This window comes from Thunnus albacares, chromosome 17, assembly GCF_914725855.1.
Source record: "Thunnus albacares chromosome 17, fThuAlb1.1, whole genome shotgun sequence".
Lineage (NCBI taxonomy): Eukaryota > Metazoa > Chordata > Actinopteri > Scombriformes > Scombridae > Thunnus > Thunnus albacares.
Window position 1 is genome coordinate 18,331,817 of NC_058122.1, and position 20,083 is coordinate 18,351,899.

The 20,083-nt window shown below is 39.6% G+C and overlaps 2 protein-coding genes across 3 annotated transcripts; one reads left to right on the forward strand and one right to left on the reverse strand.

Moving 5' to 3' along the window:
* Window positions 1–69: 69 nt before the first annotated feature.
* lmx1al (LIM homeobox transcription factor 1, alpha-like) lies at window positions 70–18,117 on the forward strand. The gene is made up of 9 exons (XM_044330551.1): window positions 70–470; window positions 2,482–2,570; window positions 3,437–3,626; window positions 14,667–14,899; window positions 15,113–15,276; window positions 15,413–15,490; window positions 15,585–15,705; window positions 15,809–15,964; window positions 16,444–18,117. The coding sequence occupies exons 1-9, from the start codon at window positions 427–429 to the stop codon at window positions 16,599–16,601; spliced, it is 1,233 nt and encodes a 410-aa protein (XP_044186486.1). The 5' UTR covers window positions 70–426; the 3' UTR covers window positions 16,602–18,117.
* Window positions 18,118–18,533: 416 nt separating this feature from the next.
* LOC122966383 (coiled-coil-helix-coiled-coil-helix domain-containing protein 5) lies at window positions 18,534–20,006 on the reverse strand. 2 transcript variants are annotated; one of them, XM_044330558.1, is made up of 4 exons: window positions 19,900–20,006; window positions 19,522–19,662; window positions 19,194–19,345; window positions 18,534–18,863 (listed from the first exon to the last, which is right to left on the reverse strand). In XM_044330558.1, coding segments are annotated over exons 1-4 (324 nt in total). In that variant the 5' UTR covers window positions 19,902–20,006; the 3' UTR covers window positions 18,534–18,834. The 2 variants fall into 2 exon arrangements, with proteins under 2 accessions (XP_044186493.1, XP_044186494.1); XM_044330559.1 differs by having other exon boundaries at window positions 19,522–19,658; window positions 19,900–19,991.
* Between the last annotated feature and the right edge of the window lie 77 nt (window positions 20,007–20,083).

Below are 20,083 nucleotides of genomic sequence, written 5' to 3' on the forward strand. Positions count from 1 at the left end.
AAGATAACAACGACCATAATAGCTCGATTCCCACGTAAACAGTGTCTCACCGCAAGTCCTTTCACGTATGAACTGCGCCCTTTAAAGTCTCCGTCTAACCTCGAACACAAATGCAAAAGATCATCCTCATCTGAATTATCAATAGGCTGCATCATCGCTCATCTTCCCCTCATCATCTCCCGCACCTTCTCCCTCCCTCTCTGTCTGTCCATCTCCTCCCTCTGCGCCTTTTTTACGCACAAAACAAGTCGGAGCGCACACACACGGCTGGCGGAGAAAACAGGAGAGACAATAGACAATAGTTTGGGTCATCATGGTATTTGGATTTTTACCGTAGGGCAACATGCACGCCGGACTGTGACGTACAGGTGAACAATCCGTAAACGCTTCTGTTCATTTGCTGGCCGAAAGTTTCCCCAGTTTTTAATGTTGCCAACCGAGATTTCAGGAGGAGTGTGTTTCACCTCAAGGTAAGACTCTGCAACTCAGAAACAGGTTGTCAGTGAAGGCAGACGTGTGATTTGATTTATATATATATATATACAAATCAAATCACATTCAAATTCAAATTCAAATCATATTCTGCATGAATGATTCTTTCTGCTTGAATTGATATGTGTTTCTTACTCTTACAGTTCTAATTGTTAAAAATGCGCAGGTAAAACGATGGAGTCACAGTGACCTTGCTATCTGATAAGTTATGGTCTTTGACTTGGTGTGTTCATCCAACTAGAAAGATCATATAGTAGAGCCAGTTTCTAACAGGTTTCAGTTGGTGGTTCAGTATCAAATACATTGCTTTGGATGGAGGATGTCTGATGCTCATCGTGGATAATAATTCTTTATCATTAGTTTTCAGCAGTTTTATGAGTAAAGTAATGACATCCTAACAGTCAAGTGTTCAAGTTTGTCACGTTTTTTCTTTTTTTTTTTAAACTTTTGATAGCACAAAGGTAATCCTGGTTTAACAGCTTTTTAAACTTAACTATATTAATTTGTGAGCTTTAAAAGGTTGGTCCCACCTTCAGAAGCTTCTTCCTTGAATGGTCATCTTTTACCTTTGCTTTGTGTTTTTGGCATCAACTTTAAAGAACAATATTGATCCTCATATAATATGACAATTATATTCCTTTAATTATAGCTCCAGGTTACCTGCAGGAAAGTTAATGATTTATTTTTTTATTTTTTTTATTCATTATGTGAGTGTCAGGCTGTTAGTCTCGACATGTAATTATCGATGCATTACACAAATGTGTCAGTAATGTATTCAGCCCGCAGTTAGGCAAAACACCAAATCAGATTAGTTGTATTTACATAATTCATTTGTTTTATTTCATTACTTCATTTTCTGTAGCAATGCGTAACCTATTTTATATTTAGTAGAAATCACCGTACAGGCCTCTTAAAAGCTATTGTAAAAATTAGAGTATCGTCTTCACATCTTTATCGATATCATAATAAAACCATCTAAATAAAAATTAAGCATCCAATTGGATTATAAACTGAATAAATATTATGATAGTAAAATACTACAGAATCTAAAGGAAACTGTAAATAATCTACATAGTTTAAGGTTCTCGCAAAACAAGAAAAAAAGAAAAGATTATTCGTCAAATTTTCCTCAATTCCTCTTATATTTTCTCAGGATTTGTCGATATTTATAATGAATTTTGTATGATCCAAAATGCCGTAAACGTCTTTTATGCTTCTTCCATCACAATCCATTTTAATGTAATGGTACAGTTGGACAAATATGAAAGTAGAAACTAGAATTAATATCATTCAGTAAATATAAATCAATTACTGAATGCAAGAAGCCTTAAAACGTGTTCATATATTTTCATATTCATTTCAACACAAAAATGTTGAAAATTACACTATTACAGATTATTACAAAGGCAAAGACATATAAATAGTTGTTTGTATGAGAAAATAGGCCTACGTAATTTTGGGGGCATTTTTCACAATTTTATACTATATTTAAATATTTGTGTTTATTTATTTTATTTTATTTTATTCTTACTATCTTAAGTGTTATTTAAAGTCAGACATAAACTAACTAAATATTAGCTGATTAGATTTATGGCCCATTACTGTAGCCTAATTTTAATCTAAATTTAAACCTATATAATTGGCATAATTGATGTTTGACGCTCATATATAATTCCTTTTATTTGGATTTTCATTATATTCTATTCTAGATACATGAGCCGCTTTTTTTAATCATTTTTATTTCTGCTTTTATGAACTGTCCAAACTGTGTGTGTGTTTGAGTGTGTGATTGTGGGAATTCGGTCTAATTTTGTATCTTTACTGTTATAATTTAAAATGTCGTAGAAACGTGTCTGGTCTTCATAGTGTGCGTGCATCAATCTATATTTTCTCTTACAAATTCTCTTATTTTCAAATGGATTTACTGCAGTGGTTCAGCTGATATTTTAGAGATAAACGCATTTTGGGTTGTTTTTTTTCTCTCTGCAGCAGTCACACTGAGGGAAGGAGAGAAGGGATGAAAACAGAGGAGAGCCATCAGTCCTGTCTGCAGCAGCCTCCATCCTCGACGCCTTTTGGTGAGTGAAACCGACAATTTGTTGCATGAGGCCACAGAGGAAATAAACTCTTCATCAATCGCTCAAAATTCAGGCCTTTCTACACCTGTGCAGAAATATCAGGGCAACAAAGGAGAAAATAAAGACAAATCGGGGCAAAAGCTCATAATAAACTCACTATTTGTGAATATTACCATGAGGAAGAAATATCATCATAAATTCACTTTAACCTCGCTAATTATTATAAATGTATATATAAAAGTATAAATCCCTACAGAAGTAGGCTGTTATTTATACTATTAAGTAGGTCTGTGACAAAATTAGCAGCCTAGAAATATTATTTGAATGTTAGAGACACCATAGAGGAAAATAAAACAACAAAACGTGGACTATAATATATATAAAATTATATTAAAGAGGATTAAAAACAACAACAATGTTAAAGTAGTGAAATGTTTTTCACGTCGAAAATAAAAAAAAACATTTTCAATGTTTTTTTTAAGGTTAGCCTACAATAAATCACAAGTAGGCTACACAAAAAGTCACTTTAGGCTTATTTTAATATTCCAGGAACATTTTTTAATCTTGAGATTTTTTGAAGTATCAAACAGATAAGTTATACTTACTGAACATGGCGGATAGTGATGTCATAGTGGCTTTCATTTTTCCTCCATGTCGAAGGAAACAGTTTTGCGCCAAATATTGAAAAATATACAACAAGAGTATAACGCAATGTGCAAGTTTCCCAGTGTTTTCACAACAGTGGAGAGAAATAAGAAGTCATAATTGTATTTGGGGGAGGGGGTTGCATTGCGGGGGACTTGGACTCTTGACCCCAGTATTTTGAATACCCTGCTTTCGGCCCTGCCTCGATATGCTCCCTCCAGGTCCGGAGTACACGGGAGGGGGAGAGGTGTGCGCGGGCTGCGACTCTCCCATCGCAGACCGCTTCCTGCTGCGCGTGAACGAGCGCTCCTGGCACGAGACCTGCGTCAAGTGCACCGTGTGTTTGAGCGCGCTCACCGGGACCTGTTACTGCAGGGACCGCCTGCTCTACTGCAAGCTCGACTATGAGAAGTAAGAGCAAAACACACACACACACACACACACACATTTAAGTCCGTATCACTGTTTGTTGTTCTCCAATGAGAGTATAAGGCAGAAGTACTCAAACCCTCTACTTAAAATAATAGGATAGAAGAAGAATAACTCATGTTCTCAAATCAGTTTAATGCAATCTACAGGTTGATAAAATTTTTTTTACTAGTAACACAAAAACATGTCTTCTTCACCATCGAGCTGAAACAAGACTGTTTTCAGAGTTCAGTCATTTTGGTGACACGTGATTTTTTTTTTTTTTTTTTTACACTGACATAGGTTTATCTCTAAAATATTAATTTTGCAAAGTAAAAAGTCATCAGATAGATGTAGAGGAATAAAAACACATATTTCCTTCTGTGTAGTGGATGACAATATAAACATAGTAAATACATTTACTTCCCAAATCAATCACTTTTTTTGTGATCAACTTTTTATTGATAGGTTACATACAGTATATCTATCTATACACATACCCATACACACAACAACATACTCAAAAGCATGTAGCCTACAAATACCGTAAGATAATTAATCATGATTCACAGCTTACACATGAACAGAAATCCATTTACAAACCCATGTAAAAACATATTTAAATCACAAAAGACTACAAATGTGGAGACCCCATTAAATCCCCCTCTTCCCTTCCCACCCACCTCTTCTCAACCCTTTTGACCAGTATAACCACTAACTAATCAATCCATTATTAACAGTATTAAGGTTAAAATAGTTTCAGCTGTAAAACGACTATTTCCTCAAATCAGAAGCAAGTTGAAGTGATGTCAGCCTCCTTGTACCTTGTTTTCAAGCCAAGAAGAAGCTACATTCACACATTATGTTGACTTTACAAAGTCGTGTTTTCATGGCGCACCTCATAATACAGTCATCTTCATCCTCTCTGTGTTTCTGGTTAGCTGGCCCATTTTTGTCACAGTAATTTGAAAGTGATATGATATTTACAAAGTTACATGCTAATGTGGTCGTTATGTGTAGAGGGTGTGGTGTTTTGTCATAGCTGATACTTTGCAGCCAGTTGTAACACACATTGACACTGAACCCACTTCTTTCTTTGTCAATCAAGTAAAACTCCATTAAAGAAAGTATTTAATAGGAAATTAGGAAGAATAAGTCAGAGTTAGAGGTTTAATATGTGATAAACTGATAAATAAACTTGTTTGTTAAAGTTGTTTGTTTCTCTTAACAATAGCAAAGATCTGTTAAAAAATCCAGACTAAACCACTTCTGACTACACCTCATTTGTGCACAATATTGTTCAGACTGAAACAACATTGACAGTTACTGAGCAAATAAATGTAGGTGTCAAGAGAGGTGAAGTATTTGCAATGCAAATGACCCTCAAATGAATGAGTGCTAACACTGCAAAATTTTGAGCTGAAGATGAACATAACTAAATTAAAAAGTATGGAATATGAGCTTTACAGATGTTTAGTAAAACTTTTAGATCGTTTTAAATAAAAGTTAAAAGTGACCTCAGTCTCCCTTACACCCCCTGACACCCCCCCCCCCCCCACCACCACCACCACCACCACCACCAAAACATATCTTACAAAAAAAATGCCTTTAGTGTAACTTAAGAAATATTTTAAATTCAAGGTCAACCCCGAAAGTCCATCATAACAAACAAGGGTTGTGTAGAAAATCTTTCATTCATTCTAAATTGTCGGCTACAATAAGATAAGTTTATCTACAATTAATTGATTTAAAATTTTATTTCACAACACAAAACATCAATACTGGATATGAAAATTTGACTGAACGTGAGTGTGATACTGCTTCAATGACGTTTTGTAACATGTAGAAATAGAATATATGGTGTTGTCAGACAGTTTGTCAACCACTTGGGAATTTAAGGTTTCAAATGGCTCATTTGAATTGAAGGCTCTCGGTCTGATTGACATTGTGGGTTATATGGAGACATTTGGGAGCCTCTTTCCCCCTCTAAGGATTGTAATAAGATTTTTTTGTTTGTAGTTGACTGTTGAAAATGTGTTTGTCCACTCATAAATTCATTTATAGGATAATTCCCATAGTGTTTATATTCACAATCTCATTTGAATGAACAGCACTTGTTTCATGTTTAATAGTCATGCGATACACAGCATACAATACAATACATCATTGTGTGATGATTCAACTCTGTGGTAATATCTGAGGCTGTACCGTGTGTGTGTGTGTGTGTGTGTGTGTGTCGCGGTCAATGGGTATGACTGCAGTGGGAGCTCCAGGGGTAGAAGGCTGAAGGACGAGCCTGCAGCTTGTTATCATTGTTTTGAAAAGTGTCAGACGGCATCCAGCAGCTCCCACTGTACCTGACATCTGGAGGAGAGAGAGAGAGAGTGTATACACACACACACACACACACACAGGGAGAGAGAAAGAGAAACTGGCTGATGAAAGTCCTATTGTGTAACGTTTATCTGGAAAAATGAGTGGTTGTAGTGGAGGCAATAGCTTATCATAAATGAAGCACCGGGTTCGTTTTCAGTGATGGAATGAAAAAGCGTATTTGCTCTCCTCGTGTAATGACCGTTAATTGTAGATCCAAATTAATAGTCAGAGGCTCAATCACTGTGGTGTTGATTTAGTCCCCTATACATTGCATATGGATAGTTGCCTTGTTGTGTGAGTCGGTGCCAAACTTGGCACACTGTACTGCTTGTGACCTTCAACGGATCAGCAACAATGTCTCCCTGTTTTCCCTGCAGTCTGTCCATCAGCGCCTTACACCACACACTCCTCCCCCTCATCTACAGCAGGTGTGTGCATTGTAACAGGCAACCAAGTCCAAGAATTTGAAACATGCACAAGAATTTGAGGGGAATTTATATAATTATTAGGGGATGCTAATTTTCTTTTAACCCTCTAATTGAAGCTTGGTGCCATTTTAGTTCCAGCTGGTTGAAAGAGGCAGAGGCAGATAAACTGTATGATGTCACATTGGTATAAGTTTTCCAGGTATTGAATTAATCATACTAATTTTGAAGCAGCGTGTGTGGATGAAATGTATACATACATGGTAAGATGGCATCTTGCAGGCTTTTCTAGCTCCCACTGGGTTATTTTCCATGTCTCCCTCATGCAGTATCTCTGGCTTGTCCAAATATTTTTTAATTTATCCCTTGCTTTGATTACATCACCCAGCACACACAGGCAGACTTCTCCTCCCTGGCGCTCCCTCAGCATAAGTTAAAGGCCACATTGTACTAATTTTACAGTGCAGCTACTCTGCTCATCTGTTGGCGTGTGCTTTTCAGTAGTTTGCTGTCTCCGAAGAAAATGAATTAGAAAAAAATGCTGAATGTGTTTAGGGCGATATAGCTCTGATTTTTTTATATTTAATATATTCTGTTGAGGTGGAGATAAAAAAGAAAAGCATCAGTTAAAATGAGGAACCAAATATAATTTTTAAATGTGACCCATCCCCCACCTTGAGTTATCTGGGCTATATTGCCTCGGGGCTAAAGTTTGTTTAACATTTTGCATTTTTCATGTTTTTGAAGAAAATTTTGCCTCAAAATTATTCAAAATGGACTGCTTTTGAGTCTTCAGATAATCAATAAGCAATTACGTTTTCTTATATCTATACCACTACCCTACTCATATCAAGCCAATTGTTATCCATGTAAAAAACAAAACAGGAGGTATGCCTTCAGTTTTGAGTTGTCCCGGTCTCATCTGTTATGGAAATTAGGGGATTTAGACACCATATACTCAAGTGCGTCTTGTGGATTTTTCTTGTGGATTTATTTTTGTTTTTAAACCTCAAGAAATACTCTGTAACTCCATCCTGTTATGGACCAGATGTTCAGCAAGAAGCTTTAGAAAAATTTTTAAGGCAAGACTTCCCTCTACACTCTAAAGTGCCATCAGTATTTTTTAAAGGACAAGTGCAATGCATCACTCATACCAACAAGATGCGAAGAATAATAAAAATGTGGATGGAAAACATTTAATACATCAGAAACACAAGCTGGGTATTACTGAGCAACACTTTTCTTAATGCTTAAATGAACCACAGAAGAAATTTAGGATTTTTAAACAAAGCAATTAAAAGCAAAGCACAAGTTTCCAACTGTAAATTAAAAACATTTATTTTAAATAAAAGTTACAAGATGATTAAATATCATTCTGCTTGAAAATAAGAGTAGCTGATTTGCAGAACATGCATGAATAATTTCTATAACCTTCAGTATCCTACATGCACTTTTTACATTGTCATTGTCTTTCACAGACTGGGTCAACATTATGGTTCCTTGCCAAACTGAGCGGTATAAGGCCAGTGTTCCCTGGTCAATAGTGCTGAGCCCAGACAGAATAGAGGGTAGCCTGGCTGTGCAGAGCCTGCAAGCTCCCTTGTAAGCCCCATAAAGGCAGCTTCAGCCCTGTGAAAAACAGGTCACCGGGGTGGATATTCACTAAACCTTGGGTTTAATACCTCACTCTGTGGGGTGGAGGGCACAGAGACTACATCTAGGTTTACAAACTCCGTCTCTCCAGACGGAGAGAGGGAGACCCTGCCGCCATAGTTATGGAATCTCCCTCTGCTGACTGAGTAGCTATATGTGAGTCTAACACCAACATCCTGGTGTAGTATCTCCTCGGGTTACTCTGCGTTTATGCGAGTGAACTTCTGAGTCTTACTGCTCTAAAACACTGAGACTGAGGATAGATACATGCATCCTCTTCCCCTCCATACCCCCACCGTACCCACCGTTCCTCTCGCTGTCTCTCTATCGGTTACCTCATTCATCACTGTCTGCTTTGTAATAATATTTCTCTATTCCAAACCTCATTTCCTTTTCGTTGAGATTGATAGCAGCGATGACACCAAACAGTTTATCTCCCTGATTATCCCTTGTTTTCTCTTAATCGCCCCCCCCCCCCCCACCGCCCCCTCCACCCTCAGTGCCTCTTTGTGTCTCAGGATGGGGATGGGAGGAGGAGGAGGAGGAGGAGGTGGGGAGGCTGATTGGGTACAGTGCTAATTACCCAGTGTTCTCTGGCTGTCCTGTGATGACAGGCCTGACACTGGGCTGTAGGGAAATACTATTAGAGAGAATTATGCAATGACACGTCAGAGGGACAACAAGCTCTTATCCTGATCAGCTAGCACCTAAATACTGAGTGACGAATGAATACCATATGAGTAACCTTTAATACTGTGAGTCTAGATACTGAAACTGTCATAGTTTTAAAGGGTATGTCACCTTTTGAAATGACTTTTAAAACTAGAACTTACTTCGAGTGACGTCTCTTGCAGGTAGATTGGGTTTTATTTGCCCATGTTTTGAGACATTCAACTTTAAGATTGAACAGGAGTGTAATTTTGTTTGTGGTGCTCACAGCCATGAAAAAGTACATTTGCAAATTACATAACATTTTTTACAAAACAGCAATGTGTCCTCAGAAACAATATCGTGATTGTATTAGGGTGGCAGCAGAAATATCAGAAACTGATATCTATCTCCTATCTGCATGGCCAGAAACCATCAGAGATAAGTAAGAAAACATTTTTAATTTCAGGGAATCCATCTTGAAATAATTGAACATTTCTGCCCACGTAATGCAAGTGAAAGGAAAGTTTGTGGTTCAGTGCAGAGCTGGAATTATTAAATTAATTATTTTGATAATCAATTAATCATTTTAAGTAATTTTTAAGAAGAAAATTTCCAAATGATTCCAGCTTCTCAAGTGTGACTATTTTCTGGTTTCTTTAGTCTTCTATGATAATCAACTAAATATCTTAGATTTGTGGACTGTTGGTTGGGACAAAACAAGACATTTGAGGACATCATGGTCTCTGGGAAACAGTGATTGACGTTTTTCATCATTTTCTGACATTGGACCAACCAACTAATTGATTAAATGAGAAAATAATCGACAGGTTAATCGATAATGAAAATAATCATCAGTCGCAGCCCTAGCTCAGTGTGAGTTTAGGTGAGTCATGAGTCAGGACTGTACTATATGCATAAATCCCAACGCAGTTCTGAAATGTTGTAACACTCCTCCCTTACCCAGGAGTCGTACATTAGCTAAAGCTGCAGCTCAACAGATGATGGGTGGAAGTGTGCCGGAGGAAAGAAAAGTGGGGATGGGGGAGGTTTGCGTTGTTGAAGAACAGTAAGATTTTATGGTATAAATGAAATAACATCAGGGAGAAATCTCAGTGATGGAGAAAGGGTTATAAATGGGATAAAGACGGTAAAGACAAGGTGTCTGAGAGTTTTAGGAAGGGAACAGCTGCAGGGAGGGGCAGAGGTTTATCTGGGTGTGTGTGTGTGTGTGTGTGTGTGTGTGTGGTGATGGTGATGGGGTGGGGGGGTGATATTGCCACTGTTTTTGCATAATGTGAGATGAGACCCCATCATCTTTCCTCCCCCACAACAATTTTATAACAGACAGCTAATAAATGTTTCATGGCAGAACAAGCTGCTCGCCTTGGCTTTATTAAATCTGAGATAATAAAAGCAGAGAGGAAGAGGGAAAAAAGAGAGAGAGAGAGAGAATAGGGGGTCGCACTAGAGAGGGAGCGATAGGGAGATCGGCGTAGACTTTTCTCAAATCGACCGGCTGTATCTCCTGTTTCTGGGGCAACGGGTCCCGCTGTCCCCCGTCACCCCCTCCCCACTGCTTCCCGCTCCGCCAGAGACAGACAGGAAATGAGAAACGGGCAGACAGGATATTGCGTTCTGGTGGCCTGGGGATTATCTAAACTAACACACACACACACACACTCCCTCACGCACACACAAACACACATCTAGGCTGTATCCACACACATAGCATTCATTCTTGGTAGCATCAGGTGTACATCGCACACACCCAGAGACACATATCATGCAGACCATGCACATCATGCAGGTTTTTAGATGTTACTTTACACAGGTTCATTACTTTTGGTTTTGAATGTTACAGGCTTCAGTGCTGCTCTCATGTAGAGCCGGTGTTATTACCAGTGTGCACGATTTACACTGAGAGTCATGACATGTAACTGTATAACTGTGAGATTGGCTGAGGGTTTTTGGCAGAAATGCCTCTGAAAATGTGTTCCATACACCGAAGGCCCTCGTGGCCATTAGGTAATAATGATTACATGGTTTTTACAAATTTTGGGGAGCATTCATTGAGCAAGAGGACTGTTTATGATGTTAGTTTATTGATGCATGATATGGCGCACAAATTACAGCATCTGTCAGTGTTTTATTGATGTTTGTACCCAGGCACCTTATCTGTGTTTACACAAACTGTGCATATTTGTGTTTATGTCACTGTATATATATCCATGTGTGTGTATGTATGTGCCTGTTTGGGACTGCACTATATGTATATATGTATTTATATACATGCGTGTGTGTGTGTGAGTGTGTGTGTGTGTGTGTGTGTGTGTGTGTGTGTGTGAGTGTGTGAGTGAGCGGTGGCAGGGGTAGCAAGTATCGTGGGGAATGCTGGGAGATTTTAATAACACAGAAGCAGTGCAGGGAGATTTAATAAAAGGAGATGATGTGATTACTGAACCTTGGCTCTGAGCCATTTTGCTTCACAGAGCAATATCCGCTGAAAGTGCGCACACACACACACACACATACACACACCCTTACACACACATCTAAGAAATGGATACTAAACAGAATACAACTTAAAAGTAAGATTGTTGCATATCATTGGTTGTTTTTGCATCCATTACATGCATTTTTGGATATACTTCCACTCTCAGGGCAGGTGTAAACACCCATTCACATGACATACATTATGGTCATCCTGAATACATATGTGGGAATCATAAGCTAGTACATGAATATCTCAGCATATTACATGTTTCGAAACAGAAATGAATCTTAAACTATAGGGATGGAATCAAAATTAGACAGCTGTGGTACCAGGACCAAGCTCAAATTTGGGCTTGCTAAAGGAGGTAGATTGGAGTTAGTATAAGCAAACTCGTACCTGCATAAATATTCATCAATTATGAAAGCAAGCACGACAATTGTAATCGCTCTGAGACACATACATATTTATGAAATGATTGTGTTGCAGTCCAGACAATGTCGTGCTTGTCAGAGCTCACAGGCAAAACAATGCCACATGACACAGCTTAGGGAGATGACGAAGATTCTGTTATTCTGTTTGTATGCCTAAGATCTGAAATACAGCGAGCAAGAAATGATTATAACCACCCCAATACGTACAATACATCACCTTTTCCTGCTTGTTTACATTCGATCTCATAATCAGTGAGCTTTGACTTAGTCATGCCCCCTAACCCCTCCAAAATCCACAGGCAACGGAGGTGAAGTTGCTGGCGGCCAAAGTGACTAAGAGTTTGTACATCACAAGATCTCAAGGTTGACTGTTCTCTTCAGTCTTCTGTCTGCACTTACATATCTGTTCTTTGTCATATAAACACATCACTTCATTAAAAGAAAGCCCTCTAGAGAGTTAATTCCTCTTCAAAATATCTTTTCTGATAGATTTGTACACAGCTGGGGCTTTTCTTTACCTCTCAAATTTTTAGACTCTAATTTCATTCCACTTTTTTTTTTTATATTGCAGAATTCAAATGTCGTAGAAAGGTCAGTGTCATGCAAAAATCTTTCTCTCCATTAATTCCTGATACAAGCAAAATTATGGCTGCTGCATTAGTGATATTCAGACTTTGAAAAATCATGTTTTGTGGTAATAGAAACTGATTGTTGTCCTCCTTATTCTGTATTTTATCATACACAAAATATAATCAAAAACACAAGCTTCTTTCATTTACAAGTAGCAAGTGTTTTAGACCTGTGGCCTCAAATTGAGAAACTATCTTTATCTTTAAACAAACATGTTTAATATATGTGCAAACGTTTCTCTAGGAAATTATCCAATATATTATGTACTCAGATATACTGGGAAATTTATAGTTTCATCCAAAACATGAATTCTGAGAGTGCGGGTGTGTTTGACCAGATAAATATAGTCTACCTCATTCGTGTGGCTGCTCTTTAACCATTATGTCCATAGTGATTTATTGGAGGCTACACCCTGGTCAGGGCCAGTGTGAATGATACTTCTATTAGAGGGATTAGACTGATCTACTTACAGACCCCCCTCTGTGGCAGTTGCCCCAAGTTGCCTTCATTTGCCATGTTGAGTAAATTCCTACCGTGCTGTGTACACCCCGATTAGGGACTGTGGGACTTAACCACCAACATCATCACTCTTATGTCAAGCAATCCTATGACAATTCTGTTGTATTTTGTTCACAGTGAAAGGAAGTGCTTAAAGTGTTGACGTGTGTATTTGGGTGGAGAGTGAGACTGCATAGATCAGTGTGATGATTGCTCTCCTAAATGAAATACATGTTAGATGCCAGATATTATGATTGGCATATGGATTCTTGCAGATTTTTTTTTTAGAGGCAGCATCTCGAAGACACTATGCAATATTACTATAAGAAAATGGGTTGAGCAACATGTACTTAAACACAAGGGCCTGTCACAATAGATCTATGTAGGGCTGCTTATAGGTACACTGGGGTTTTTGTGGTGACGTTAAGTTAGCGACACTGTCATTTGGGGAGTTTGGGGAGCGTTTGGCAGATGGATTGAGAAAGATTAGCCGTAGCAGCTGCGTTTGGGACAGAATCACAGATTAGGAGCTCTAATGTGCAGACCTGGCTCCTTCTTTACACTCCAGATTTGGGCAGCAACACCTTCCTATCACTCAGTCAGGGAGCGACAACACTTCTGTCTTCGTCCCTTCCTCCCCCTGTTCACTCCCCTCTCATGCTCCCTCCCTTCTTGCCCAGGTTTGTGTTTTGTTCCGGTGCTGTATTGTATCTCAATCCACAGACTTTTCTCTTCTTCATGCTCTGACTACCTTGTAAATCCTCCTGTTGAAGTGATATTCTGATGATCTAATGTATCTACCCTTCCAGCTTGTAGGTGTGTTGCACCACCAGCATGTTGATGGGTGCTGGTATGGTGAACGTTGGTAACTAGCCAATATCAGACTAGGTATACTGATACTTGGTGAGTGGGCGTGTGCAAATGTCTGTGTGCATGCCTGCGCGTGTGCATGTATGTGTGTGTGTGTGTGTGCGAGTTTCTATGTTTGTGTGTCTATGTGTGTTTTAGTGTGCATAAGTGAGAGGAGAGAGATTAACCCCATGCTATCCCCAATCCCTGGTTATGAGTTTACAGCGTCTGTCTGGCCATCGCACTGTTTAAACAACAATCTAATTAATCCTGTCTTTATTAGTTTCAGTGAACTGGGGAGGCAGGCTGGGAGGGCGTGAGGGAGAACTGGGAATGCTGGCAGAAAATACTGGGGAGGGAGGGGGAGGAAACCAAGTGCGAGAGCAGAGGATTTGAGAGGAATTTAATGGCAGAGACTTAGGCCCTGGGAATGGAAATAGGGATGTGAAGTGACGGTGAGGCAGAAGAGAAATTGAAAGGTTATAACATCTCACAGGAGGAGAGATGGAGGGACAAAAGGAGGAAAGTGGTCATGGGGAAAAGCAATGGACCTGAGAAACACTTTGTATTAAGCTTTATTCATAATGTTAAATCAGTGCTTTAAGATTGTGGGTGGGATACGGATAGACTGGTGTTCACCCCATTAAACAGATCTCAACATGTAAGGAATTAAAAGGCAAAAACTCACAACAGGCTGCTTTCTTATCATAAGCTCACTACTGCCACCTACTGTCATGAGGGAGAGAAGAAAATACATCATAAAAATGTAGACTACTGTTATTCCTCTCAGCAGATGTTCATATAGTTGCTCTGTGAATTGGGTAATGTTTATACGACCTTTAATTAAGCGACTATGCTAATCTCTACAATCATTGGAGCTGAGGGTAAATGTGTCGGAGCTCACGGTTTGTGCCTCCATCTTTAATTACCTCACCTTCCTTATTGTGCATTCCTTGACTCCCATCATGCCATGTTTTACAATTTATGTAAAGTGTCCCTCACAAATAAGCCCACATGTCTCTCTGTGCACTTCCAGGCTGTTTGTAAGGAAGTGCAGCGCCTGTCTGCAGGTGATTGGACGTTCAGAGCTGATAATGCGCGTGCTAGGCCAGGTGTACCACCTGGGCTGCTTCAGCTGCTGTGAGTGTGAACGCCGGCTGCAGAGGGGTGATGAGTTTGTGCTGAAAGAAGGCCAGCTGCTCTGTCGCATGGACTATGAAAAGGAGAGGGAAATGCTTGCTGCCATTAGTCCCACACCAACTGAATCAGGTAAAGTAGGTTTGTTACATGGCTACTTGGCCTGAATCACATGTTTTACTTCTTCAACAGTTCACTATCTACTGAACTACTGGCGCCAAATCAATGTTGAATACTTCCTCTTCTGTTGCCCAGACTTCCCTGCTTTTTATTTAAGTGAGAATGAAAATGCACCTTCTCATATGGGCTGTTCCGACTGTTTTGTTGTCTGCTTACCTTGCTCAGTGAAAAGTGAGGACGAGGACGGTGGAGGGGGATCTGGTGGGGGGAAGGCTGGTGATGAAGGCAAGGAGCACAAGCGTTCGAAACGACCACGCACTATCTTGACCACACAGCAGCGCCGTGCTTTCAAGGCCTCCTTTGAAGTGTCTGCTAAGCCTTGCCGCAAGGTGGGTGGATCAGCTTCTCTTGTCCAAGCCAGGAAATACTCCCTTGCCTTACAAAGTTCATTGTTCTTTGTTAGTACATAACCGTGTCTGACACTTAAAGTTTGTTTTTTAAAACAACTGAAACTTTAACCTGTAGGTGAGGGAAACACTGGCTGCTGAGACTGGGCTGACAGTGCGAGTGGTGCAGGTGTGGTTTCAAAACCAGAGGGCCAAGGTTAGACTTTACATATTTCTTGGAAGATATGTTCAATCTCACAGATAAAACACAGAGAAATTCCACACTGACAGCGTGTCTCTTTGTGCCTCAGATGAAGAAGATAGCTCGGCGACAGCAGCAACAGCAGCAACAGCAGCAGGAACAAGAACAGCTGGGAGGGACCAGGAGAGGACCGAGTAGAGGGGGCCGCCAGAGCAACGATGACAGTGAGGGTAAGAACAGTACAAATGCAGGATTAAGGATAGAAGAATTGGCAACTATTAGAAGAACAGATTACAAAGTGGTATGTCTGAAGTGTTTCTCATCTCCACACAGATGGCTCTAGTACCCATGGCATGGATGGGATCCTGGGATATCCCTCTCTGCCTCGGCAGCAACTACTCACTCTGGACCCCAACATCTATGGTGGAGAGCCATTTCGACATGGGCTTACACCACCTCAGCTGAGCAATGAGCAGCTCCACTCTTATGGTAAGACAGTGGATCAAAGCTGCAAGTTTGAAAGAAACAGTCACTTCATAATGAAAATTTTGTGATTATCTCTTCACCCTCATGACAGGGGAAACTACAAATCAAGGTCATGGGAAGTTAGCCTGTAAAGTTAAATTCTTCCAAACCACAGGGTTTAATGGGGCTTTGTACACTAGAGTCAAACAATTGCACTACCCATTTTTTTTTTAATTATTTCCTTGGGAAATGTGCAGTGGGAGGCAAAACTTGAGCGTTTTAACTCAGAACAGTTGGGTTATGTTGCATTAGGTGCTAGGAAAATGTTTGAATTACATTTTTGCAGTTGTAAAACAGATGTAAGGATATAAGGAAAAGGCTGACATTAAATCATGGGGCTGACTTACTGTCTTCAGGAGTGTTCATATTCTTCTGTGAGCTCTGGTACTAACTAAAGATCGCTCCACTTCAGCTGTGCACACTCTCGCTCTTTTTCGTCGCAGACTCAGAGACAGTGTTCCACGACCTGGACAGCGATGGAAGCCTCGGTCACCTTGGCGACTGCCTCCTAGCAACAGGGGAGGGTGGCCTCCTGCCAGGGCGAGTGGGAAACCCCATCGACCGTCTCTACTCCATGCAGAACTCCTACTTCACCTCCTGACCCTTATAAACTCTCACCCTCCCCCTCCTCTTTCACCTCTCACCTCAGAGATGCAGCTAATGGAGTCTGTCCATCAACATGCCTGTGGGACCACTCTCCATGAAACAGCCTACACCCAAACATCCCCTTATCACCGACAAAAATCATCACAAGTCAATCATAATAATAATAACACTTTACAGCAGATTAGCATAATGTTCCCATCATCTTTCTTAGATAAGAATCACATGCTGGAAATACAGACACTGTACATGTCCAAGATATGTAAAGGGGCCTAAGTTTCTCCTGTTGTATTTATGTAATGTTCAATGAAATGAATGAGTTACATGGCACTTTTAAACAAAAAAACAAACAAAAAACAAACAAAAGACACATATTGATATGTATATCATGAATTACAGCTGATAATTGGTTGTTGAAAGTGAATTCATCAAGCAAGTTACATGTTAGGAGTCTTGGCAGGTCTTATGAGCAGCTGAGGGTCTAAATTAAATGAGTGTAATTACACTTTTGACAGGACCAGTGATTAGTTCTTATGCGTGAAAGACTGCAGCGTATACAATACTGTATATGGATTGGAGTACAATTTTGCTCTCAGGTTAGTGTGTATGTTTATGTAACCTGAGCCATAACTCAGGATATTGTGCTGGATAGGATTACAATTTAACTTGCCCAATGATTTCAAGAATGTAGACTGGAAAGATAAATTTGAAGTGAACCTCCACATAAAATATTATTACTACATAGTTTTTGGTAATGCAATGCATGACAGGTATAATGCGGACCAAAAATCACATTTTTTTTTTTTAGCATTAAGACAACACTACAGGGTCATTTGAAGAGCCTTATACGGAAACAGGGTTGTAGAAGGGATTACTGCTTTAGCTTTCCCTTTTCTTTTATAATATAACCACCAATAAGCAGCGCAAACAGCAAATAACAACCAATGGATCTATATTGCCCAAAACTTAGGACACTGGGTACATAATGATGTGCTCCAAATGTAAATGTGAGTATGACTGTGTTACAATTAATTGTTGTAGTCACCTTCTGTAATAATTTCTTTCTCGAACATCTCAGATTAGATGTTGTTAGGTAGATATTTTGTACCTTCTTCTGTGATAATCAACAAATATTTAAACTGTAGCATGATATTTATGTGTCACAAAGTAGGTTTAAATAAATAGCCTCCAGACTAAAGTTGGATAGCAAGTCTTGCAGCAAGCATCAGGATCAATCTCACAATGTGGTGCAGAATAAAATAGGATTAGGGCGATACTTGTTTCATTTAGATGCCAGTGATCGGCTACAGCTTGTGACATTCTTTCATGGCAATATGTTTTAACTCTGATCACCGACTCATGGTATTTTTACAGTGATATTTTTGTGAATGTAACTTATTTGTGCGGTATTAGGTGAGTTTCTATCTAACTTTTATGTTCAGTGACTGCCAGGTGATGTGCTTTGAATGTAATGTTGCCGTATCTTCAATACAATCTGCGGTTTCATCTTTGAAGTATGCCTGCCTCGTTTGTCCTAAATACGATAAATGAAGATGCACTGATCACTTTCTCATCTGGTATAAACAGAGTGTATAACACTTGAAAGGAGAGAATCTTTTTCCCCTCTATTACCTCCTTCAAAGTTTTAATAGTTCAACCAGAAAATGTCTGTTCTGCTTGGTGGTCACAGGGCTCATAACTCAACATCCTCCCTCTGTCTCTCTCAGTTGTCCCGCTGATTAGAGGTGGACAGCCTCCTCCGTCTCCTTTCTTCCCAGACTCCCCATTTCTCAGTCACTGAGTAGTCAGGAGAGTTTGTGTGGGAGTGATACATTCCAGTTTAATATTTGACTCTGACTCAGAGCTGGAGAGGATGGGAGGGACTGAGACGAGCAACAGAAAACAATAGAGGATGTCTACATCCGCATGATTAATACATGTCTGATGTCACTTTTAATGAAATGACTCAATAAAGACCAGTACAAACTTCCTTGCTTACTGGCAAGTATTAATGTCATTTTCACATGAACACTTACACTTACATGAGAAAACAGTGATAAAAAAGAGCAATACAGCAATCAAATACTCTACACAACCTGTCTAACTCACAGTACTGTTGCATTCATCTACACCTCACTGTACATAACATGGCTAGAACACATTATAAACCAGCCCATCTGTGCTTCTGCGGAGACAGGTGTAATCTGAGGGTGATGGAAGATGGCTGAATGCTACGATGGCTGAGGTACTGGATTTGTAGCTGTGAAAAGAAAAGGAAAATATTGTTATGTTGACCATTAATGTAATACAATGCAAAGATAGTGCAGTATTGGTACCATTTTGCTGACATTATAACCAAATTAGGGCGTTATTCGTGTGAAATTTCACCGCTGCACATCTGAAATATTCCAGCATGCACAAACCATGCAATGTGATTAAAATACACCCCCGCTTCTTCAAGAGACAAGTGAGAAGACTTAATATTCTGCACACTGTGCACATTCCTATCTCTTGTGTTTTATTCACTTCCATTTTCAACTGGTTATACGTGACTTTGAATTGTGTAGAGCTAATTCCAGCAAGGACTTACCCACTTCACTAAGGTCCACCGTCTCTGCACAGCCCAGAAAGCGAGCAACATGTGGTGAGCAGGAGGCAGGTTTGTCCTGGTTTTCTCTGAGACAGCGCTCAAACTCAACAAACTCCTTGGAACAGTCCTGTCTGATCTTCTGGATCACTGGGCTATCAAAACAAATGCAGGAGTTATATACAAATATGCTTTTTTGGTTTGCTTTGGTTGGCTTTTTTTAAATTTATTTATTTATTTTACAATTATTTATCAATGTGGGTGTGAGGGTGTTCAGGTTCACATAGGAGTGCATGGAAGATGCACGCATGCAAGCATGTTGCCGCCTTACTGTGATGATGTGCAATGTGCAACCTTCATCTTCAGTTCATGACACTGGTTCTGCCATGTTGATGGGTTGGAGGCCACACATGACCCATAGGCTTCCATTTCTTTATGGCAGTATTTGGTCGTGATATCCATAGCAGCCTGCCTGAAAGGTAACAGATGCAAGTATTGTTATATATCAGTGATTACTGACAAGCCCCACAAACCATCGTCAACTTTACAAATATAATATAGTGAGCAGCAAAAAAGTAAACTGAATATAACTTAGTGGTTTTATTGAGCATGCAGACATAATTCAAGTAGCAAATGTGTTTATTTGTAGCATATATCTACTTCACTGATTAGAGAATGTGTTGATATGTGCCGTATTTAAATTTCTTACATGTTGCTCTCTTAGGCTCGTCTCAAACGATGAAGCTGATCAATCAAGGTTATCAAACCAGTACTTCTACATGTGGTGCCATGTCTGTGCGGGATTCACTGCCGCACACACCCTTTTAATATCCGATAGGATGGGAGTAAAACATTGTGAAACAGTCCTTTAATTTAATTGGTTCAGGTTTGCG

Excerpts from the sequence above, each read along its gene's own strand:
- LOC122966383 (XM_044330558.1), bottom strand. Across the intron at positions 19,346-19,521 it reads GCACATTGCACATCATCACA|CCCAGTGATCCAGAAGATCA; the intron begins GTAAGGCGGCAA and ends TTGTTTTGATAG. Across the intron at positions 18,864-19,193 it reads GGTGGACCTTAGTGAAGTGG|CTACAAATCCAGTACCTCAG; the intron begins GTAAGTCCTTGC and ends TTCTTTTCACAG.
- lmx1al (XM_044330551.1), top strand. The coding sequence starts at position 427 with ATGTTGCCAACCGAGATTTCAGGAGGAGTGTGTTTCACCTCAAG. Across the intron at positions 471-2,481 it reads GGAGTGTGTTTCACCTCAAG|CAGTCACACTGAGGGAAGGA; the intron begins GTAAGACTCTGC and ends TTCTCTCTGCAG. Across the intron at positions 2,571-3,436 it reads TCCATCCTCGACGCCTTTTG|GTCCGGAGTACACGGGAGGG; the intron begins GTGAGTGAAACC and ends TGCTCCCTCCAG.